The 8,380-nt window shown below is 37.5% G+C and overlaps 1 protein-coding gene across 2 annotated transcripts in view; it reads right to left on the bottom strand.

Moving 5' to 3' along the window:
• The window catches only part of FBXW7 (F-box and WD repeat domain containing 7, E3 ubiquitin protein ligase), a 106,660-nt gene that overhangs the window by 26,295 nt on the left and 71,985 nt on the right, over positions 1 to 8,380 (bottom strand). For both annotated transcript variants that reach the window (XM_010586134.1, XM_010586135.1), the window contains 2 exons: positions 6,047 to 6,129; positions 2,876 to 3,017 (listed from right to left, as the gene is read on the bottom strand). In XM_010586134.1, coding sequence (XP_010584436.1) covers positions 2,876 to 3,017; positions 6,047 to 6,129 — 225 coding nt within the window. The remainder of the gene's footprint in view (positions 1 to 2,875; positions 3,018 to 6,046; positions 6,130 to 8,380) is intronic.

Here is an 8,380-nt window from a genome sequence, read left to right as displayed (position 1 = left end):
AAAAAAAAAACCAAAACGTAGAAGTGTGGGGAGGGGGGGGGGGGGGGGGGGGGGGGGAAGAGAGAGAACTTAATAATTTTTAAAGCAGTACCATCTCTGACTGAACTTAGCATGCAGCTGATTTTTTTTTTCCTTATGGCAAGCAATTTGGTGACTTAAAAAATATATACTGCTTCAAATAAAATAAAATTTCTTGTAGAAGAAAAAATCTTGTAAAGATACACTTGGGCATTGAGTTTTAAAGATCTTATAGTGGATATTAAAAAGACCTGAAGCCAAGAGCCACTGCAAAACAGAAAAAATAAATAGGCCTTTAAGAAATAAAATTGTTTGAACCTATTAAAATGCTTTTCTATTTTTTCTTTCCAGACTTAACATTTCATTGAAATCAATATATATCTTCATTTTTAAAGGGAAAGTGCAACTACTCTTCCAACTGTTTCTCCTTTCTGCATTAGTTTTTTTGTCACTTCCAAAATAAAAGGCTTAGCTCAACTATAAATCATAAGAGCAGCAATAACATATAAAAAATAAATTTAAAAAAACCCTTAAAGGCTATCTTGAGTTTTCTTAGTATTTGAAGAGTGGTCTTGCTTTTCAATTTGAAAAGATAACATAGGAGTGAGAGACCTCAAAATAACTAAGTATCACTTGTTACTGCCAGCTTCTATGCCAAAGGACAGTTCTACCTTGAAACAGTACATATGTCCAGCTAACGTGCCCCTAGAAATTTAGCTTTAAAATTAATTGGAAATATATTTTCACATAAAATAAGATAGTGTTATTAAGCAGGCTTAGCAGGCATACAGTACATAAGGAAGAAAGCTCTCCCATTTCCATTTCTGTACAGGAGAAACTCTGTATTGCAAGAATGATGCTACATATGGCATTTAATTCTGCCCTTTGGGCAGAGCTAGCTCCCCTTACTTTAAGAATATGCTTTTATCATTTGACTAAGACTTGCCCCATTCATAAAACTCACATGGAAAATAAGCACACAGAAAATGAGGTGGCTCAGCATTAGCCAAGGAGATGTAACATTGAGATACAGCTACGTGACTTTGAAAGCTTTTGGTTCTAAAATAAGGGACTCCAGTTTGTGAATGCAATAAAAACTACCAGTGACAGAAGTGATCAATAACTGCTACTCGATGACCTCCAGTTATGAGAGAGAGGCCTGCCTCTCTCTCTCAAGAGTATAGATCAGCATTTAGGCATTTAGTACTGCAACTAAGTATTCTGGAGTATCAACTTATATATGTATTAAAGCATGGTTTCTACATTACTAACCCCAAATTTGGGACCCTAAAATAATAACAACTTAACTACAGGCAAAATTTCCATGGGCTTACAGACTTCTTTTCCTTATCCTGACCAAACAGCCAATAGCATTGGTTTCACTGTCAAGCTTGTTTGCACTACTCTCAAACATTTCAGCCTTTCATAATCTTTTTTTCTAAATATGTAACTATTGATAACTAGCAATCTTATGTGAGCAAATACACATTGTACATTGTAGATAACAAAATAGCTTTTGTTAGTACAAAGGCTTTAACATTACAAAATGTTAAAATACAATGCAGTATTCCATTATCATATATACGAAGTGCCATTCAGATATGATTCTTAGGGGTTAAAAAGACATATTTCTATGAACAGTCTCAAAAAAGATACACCATAATAATTAAATGTGAATAGTTTTAAGAAACTGAATGATGTGTACAAGAATATCTTAATTCCAAACTTCCATTGTTTTAAGCAGATTATAAATGTGTAAAAATAAAGAGAGAAGGAGTTCTACATTATTATTTTAATGTTCAGAACTGACAGTGATTGAGATCAATGGTATTATGTGGCAGCATGAATCAAGCCAAAAGCACGCTTCTGCCTGCAAAATTGTACGCTCACTACTGTATCTACAATATTGCTCTTCTCTCTTTGCCTGTTACAGTAATTGAAACAATGACTGTATTAGTTAGTTACTCCTTTTGAAAATGTTTTTAGAAGTAACAGTTTATTAATCAAGATAGGAAGACATAATATTTCCATTTTTCAAATCAATGACTAGGACTCATTCCTGCTTCTTAAAAATATAGAGCAAAATTGTAAAGAGATCTCCACGGTACAGGTTATGGAACAGGAGCAGAGGCCTGCCCTGAACTGTGTTTGTATTAACGCACACAAAATTGGCTTAGGTGCTACCAGATTGGTGTCCACGTAGATTTCAGTTTCGACGTGTGCAAGTGGTCCACAGCACTGTCCTTCACACCTTTTCTTTTGTCAGATACAAGTTTTAGGCATTGCTGAAGGCTGCTAGAAAGACAAAACCTCTTTCCCCCCTCCGTTCAATTGTATACACAGGTACTGGCTACAGGTACTGGTAGTGTTCAGTATACGAAGATCAGTAAAAATACACATTGAGTTTCCTTTTAATCTATTTTTGCTAAACTTTTCTTTCTATTCTTAGAAGACTCCAGACTTCCGACAAATTTAGTGCTATACCTGCATTGAAGCAAACCATGCACTAAAGCTTACTAGTCTCCAAGCGAAAACATCTCAAGTTAGCTTGAGGCCATGGAGGCAGCCGTTACATGTTGGACAGACTTTGCAGAAAATGTGAAAACATCAAACAGGAAGGGTTATTTTATTAAGAAACCAGAGAAAGCAGTTATTTTTTGTAAAACTCTACAGTAACTAGCAGAACCAAGGAAAAACAATTCCTTAAAGTTGATGCCTATTTGTGTTTGCAACAGTACACAAAATCAATGACAGAGATATTCTGGGATGTATAAGGACTGCCTCTATTGAAGCAACCTTCTACTTAAATCATGGAGGTAAGCTGCTTCAGATGTTTATTTCTCTAAGCACTGGTTACCTGAAACATTTTCAGCCATTCCTGAAGGCCCGTTGGTGGCTGCACAGATGTAATGCGGCGACGTTGCTGCCCCTGGCCATTGGCTGCCCTCAGGTCCCCAAAAGTAGTAGGTGTGGCAGAGCATGGCACCAGCCCCGTAGTACTATGATACAAGTAAAAAGCGATAGTCACATGTAAAACATTACGGAAAATTTAGAAGTCTATTGCAGAGCAAAAAAAAATCTAGTATAGAATTTGCAACTATTACTTAAACTCTTTAACTTCATGCAAGAACAGTAACATGAAAAATTGTTCTGCTGGTCACTCAAAGAGATCAGTTCCCTCACTTTAATAAATCCACCTGTTTCTACCACCGCAGTATTAATCCTCCAGCTAGGGGGAAAATGGGGATCACCTTTCCAGGGTGAAATATTACCACTCCGTTAATTGGCCAGCAGGTTGTCTATAAAGATGCAGGTTCATATATTCCTTTCCCTGCCAGAGTGTTTCCCTTCCTTCTGGGCTGTATTTGTGCCTTCTGACTAGAGATGTAGGAAGCCAGAGCTCAGAGTCTCACCTGTATGCTAAATGTGCTAGTGCTGCTTCATCACCAAACAGGAAAAAAATGTATCTATTTTTAACTTTTAATATATTTTGTTGACAAAGAGCTAGTAGTATCAAGCAGTTCTAGTGGTTTAGTGGTTTAGAACTGGGCTTTGAAATACTCTATACAGTCTTCTCAAGTTTGCATGTTGATGGAGTGACACAGGAATTAAAGGTGGGGGGTGTGACGTGAAGAGGGAAAAGGAGCCAAAGGTGCTCTCTGAATTACACTTTGATTTTTTCACTCTGCCATGTTAAAAACCAGCTCATTCATATGGGATGGAGCTTTTAAAAGAGCTGGGATTAAGCTGCTATTGTAGGAGTCTAAAGAAATACAGCTGACTGGTTTTTTTTGTTGTTTTTTTTTTAACATAATATAAAGTACTTCGTTCACAGAATATCAAAGTTGTATTCCCTAGCAGGAAATTTGGAACTCCAGTAGTGTTTGCACAAGCATGAAAATTTTAAATACAGCGTGGGACTCCAAGAAATCCTTTGCTTTTGTGTATGATAAATCCAGCTTTTTAGTAGGTATGAGCTTCGGGGTTTTACTGACTTTCAGCAGCTACAGGAATAGCTTCAAATGATGCAAGGCAAGTTCATTTTAATATTTATCTCATCATACGCTACAAATATTTCACTCTACTCTTCCTTGTCCTGAAGGACAATCGTAGCATGTCCTAACATTTACCCAAACTGGTAAAGAAAGTAAAGATTGGTTTGAACAGGCTTATTTTTAACTGTTAATTTTACCGAATAACAACAGAAACAGAAGCTGATATAAAAACACTGTTTCATAGATGAAGGATCCTCTTAATGACATTTGTTTACTGGCTTTACCTGTTATATGCAAAGAAAGTTCATCAGGCCTGTCAATTTTAAAGAGTGTTTGATCCTAGGGAAAATGGAAAACAAGGAGGCAAAAGAACTGCATCATTTGCCTAAATACTATTTAAATAAAATATAATCAGTTTAAAAGAGAGATGATCAGATGTTATTTAAGGATTCTTTTACACCAATAATGACTCAAAATCCAAGCAATGTCAATTGAAAGTATTTTTAAAATAAAATCTGTTTTTACAGCTTACTCATTCTCATCACCTGTACGGAGATCCACCAGAAGGCCTAACATTTAAGGTCCAAAATAAGGCTCTTAAAATTGGCTTACATTGGATCTGGGCAATATATAGCCTTGAGCTTGCCCCAGTAGAACAGTTACACTTTTCTTCTGCTGTAAACTGGTTCTCAGTCAAAAACAGTTATTCAAAACAGGATCTAAAAGCCTCTTTCCTTTGACCTGAGATTAAACCACAAGATTTTTGTTCATGCTGTATTTTTCCTGTATGTTTTCATTCCCCTGAGACAGCCAGTCAGGTTTCTGTGGAAGCTGGAGAAGTCCAGCGGTTTCCTCTGAATCTGACATATACTTGACAGAAAGCGTACTTTCTTTGTTGCTGAACTGTTTACTCTTACGGGAGTGCAGAGAACGGTGCGTCACCTGAAGAACTGGTGGCCAACAAGAGTGTTCTTCCATTAGCCTGATTTAGAAACCTGGAGAAGCTACCAACTTGAGACTTGAGGGGGATGTGGAAGCTGCAGCATGGGCTTCTCAGAAACTAGAGATCACCTCTTTCTCTACTGCAGCGTTCCCACATCTGAAAAGCAAACCTGGAACCTGTTTCCCCACCCTGTCCTAACTTTTCACTCATCACCTGATAAACCTCTTAAAGGAAGAGAAATAAAATATAAATTACTTTTGAAAGATCCATCAGTGACTGAACACTACCATAGCATGTTCACAAGAATTAACATCCCCAGTTAGTTTTAGGAGGCAAGCACAATGCTTGTAGGAGGGCTGATGCTTATTACAGGGAAAAAAACGTAAAATGGTGTAAATTCAAACAGGATGGGAAGCAGTGTGACATCCGAGCACAATTGTTATGGCAACTATTCAGGAAGAACTGCAATCGTAAGGTGCGCATCCAGGGCCCTACTCTACCACTGCTTCTGATGTTTACGAGTGTTTTACTCCACAAAGCACCTGACCAGAACAGCAGCAGTTATATGTGCGATCTGGTACCACTTAGGAGTAGTAGGGAAGCAGACAGAACCTGTAATACTTTCATATTGTGGATAACAAGCACGTGTGTGTTCCTGTTAAGATCAGATGGTCTGCTCTGCCTACATAAATTTCCATTCTCTCATTCCTGTTACCATAGCAAAGCGATACATTTGATCACAGTTTGTAATAGTCTTAGGGTTCATCATTATGTCCCTTTTTAAAAATCTGATTGATTTTATTCCCAGGAATGCTCTAGCCCTCAAAAAGTCTCTTAAGTAAATGGGCATGCTATATTTAGAATGAAACACAAACCTCAACCGAAGAAATGCAAGTCTGGCTACTCATTAGAACTCATCTTCAGTTCACGTAATTTAAATTAGCTAAGCAATATACAAATGCTGATACCATCCCTTCTTTGCTTTACAGTGCTTTAACATTAAGAGGACCCATGAATCAGGTTTAGCAATTGGAAAGATGGGATATACGCAAGAGTCAAGATCCAGTGATCTGTTATTGCATTTAATTACCTTGTGTATTCTGAGACTTTGCAGGGTTTCTTTCCCAGAGAGAAAGAACGGACCTCGGAGCCATGGTCCAACTTTCTCTTCATCTGCAAGGTGAGGGAAAAGAGTAACAACATGGATTTAGTTACATGACCAGCCTTACTTATGCGTACTTCTGTAAAATTAATCCATTTTTACCTTTTACTTTAATATCAAATTTCAACAAAGTTGACAGTCACAAGATGATTTAAAGCAACATTTTAGTTTCTAGCTTCAACAGTATTTGATCCATGTTTTATACGGTGCACGTATATATTATTGCTGGTTTAGGGTCCAAAATCTACTGGAATGACATTCTTTTAATTTCCAAATTTCAAATGTGAAAAAGTGTTCAGAAATCTGTATTGGTTTATTTACTAAACTGTTCTCTCTCTCTTCTCCTGGGAGGGGAGGTGAAGAACTAAAGCAAAGTCCTTCATCCTTTGTGTTCAGGTTCACTGCTAAGTCTCTCATGGAAATGGTTACATTTCAGGTAGCCTGTCTGCACTGTAAACCATTATATTCATTTCAGGACCTAAAAAAAAAGAATTCAAATATATTTTTTCTGTTGTTTACCCTTTTATTTTAAAGTTGTACATCGAAAACATTTATAACACTGTGGTAAAACTGATGGACAGATTAACCAACATTTTTACAAGAAGAGTAAGGATGAAAAACACTAAACCTCAGTCTTGAATGTCACCCACAATTAGATACGATCAAAACCAAATAATGAGCAGGGCAGCTGCTAAAAGGGGAAGCCATAGAGATGGAAACCAAAGAGATGGAAACCAAAGAAAGCCGTATTTATCCAGTCAGACAAATAAAGATTACTTTCTACATATTTGGGTAATCTTTAACCACAGATTTTTGGACTCAATGAGACATCTGTATGCCAAATACAATTTCTGAGTTTTTTGTTGGTTTTCTTTTTTTAAGATGTGATACAGCAGAACACTTCAGCCAGCAGAAGAATGCTTACTGCTGTTTACAACTGAGCTGCAAAATACATAAACCACTTGCATTGCAATTCAGACTTTAGTTCGACCATTTGCTCCCTTTTTTCAAAATTTCGTATTTAAGATACAGTTTAAAAGTCAGCATTTTTCTTACAGAACCGATTTGATCTTTTTTAATGTTACATTATAACATAGCTATTTAACCATTTACTGTATCAGTCCACCTACCTACAAACAAAACACCCCAAACCCACCAGAATTCTCTAAAGGGTATAGTCCATATACTTTTGTTGTGATTTGAGTTTTTTTTTTCAGTTTTAAAATACCTTTATGGCTTTCCCTAAAAACAGTCACTGAGGATCGTGTGTTTTGCTTCATTAGTGATTACGAAAGAAAGCTAGCTAAGGTTAACTAGTCTCTTGTTTTTACAGTAACAGCTACAATGCAACCAGAAGAGCTTCCCTTGTAGCCGTGTTTCCTTGCCCATGCCTCACATGGGACACTCCACAGCATTTCACCAGACAAGCGTTCAGCCAGAACCGCCCCGCATGCTGCCGAACCACCAACCTCGCCCTTGGCGCTTCCCCACGCCCCAGGAGGAGCAGCCCCCGGCGCTTCCCCCAAGAAAACCAGTTGTAAGCATCACCGAAAAATAATGGATACCATCTTTTATCACTGTGCTAGACGAGTGAGCCATCAAAATTGCTGGAAGTGTAAATAAGATGTTTGAGCACGAATTTCAGTATTCGATGATAGACTTTTCAGAAAGGATTTTTCTTGTACAAGGAAAATTTTTATTTCCAGCTTGCCTTTCTGAGGGGTTATCATCACCATACTCCTCTTCTGCTTCTCATAAAAGGGAGATGCAGTTTTCCGAAAGCACACCTTAAAAATAAGAAGTACGAAGCCTGCAGTAGAATAAGCAGCTATAGCGAGTTACTCTTTTGCGTTAGCAAAGAAAACATTATGCAGTTCTGTATTCTGTTGCCTAATAATGGTTCCACCCATTTCTTTTAGTTGTTTTGGGTTTTTTTTCAGGTATTTTAGGGAACTTTCTCATGGGGTCCACCACACAGACAGACTTTCAGCATCTCAAAAGACACTAAGTAAATACACGGCCAAAAATGTCGTTTGCTATACGAAGAAGATAAAACTTTCTCTACAGCAGAGAGGTCTAGTGACAAGATTTAGCCACCTACAAGGTATCTGTGTAACCGAAAAAGAAAAACCGCCGAGCAAACGTCCCCGTAAATACTTAAGCAGTCGCTAGGAAAACACAACTCCTTCAGACAACGTTTATTTATCGAAATAATTGAGATTGCAGTATACTAAAAAAAAAAAAGGGGGGGGGGGGGGAAAA

The sequence above is a fragment of the Haliaeetus leucocephalus genome, unplaced genomic scaffold (genome assembly GCF_000737465.1).
Source record: "Haliaeetus leucocephalus isolate CR32 unplaced genomic scaffold, Haliaeetus_leucocephalus-4.0 Scaffold140, whole genome shotgun sequence".
Taxonomy (NCBI): Eukaryota; Metazoa; Chordata; class Aves; order Accipitriformes; family Accipitridae; genus Haliaeetus; species Haliaeetus leucocephalus.
Note: the sequence above shows the minus strand (reverse complement) of the source record. Positions and strands in the feature narration are given on the sequence as shown.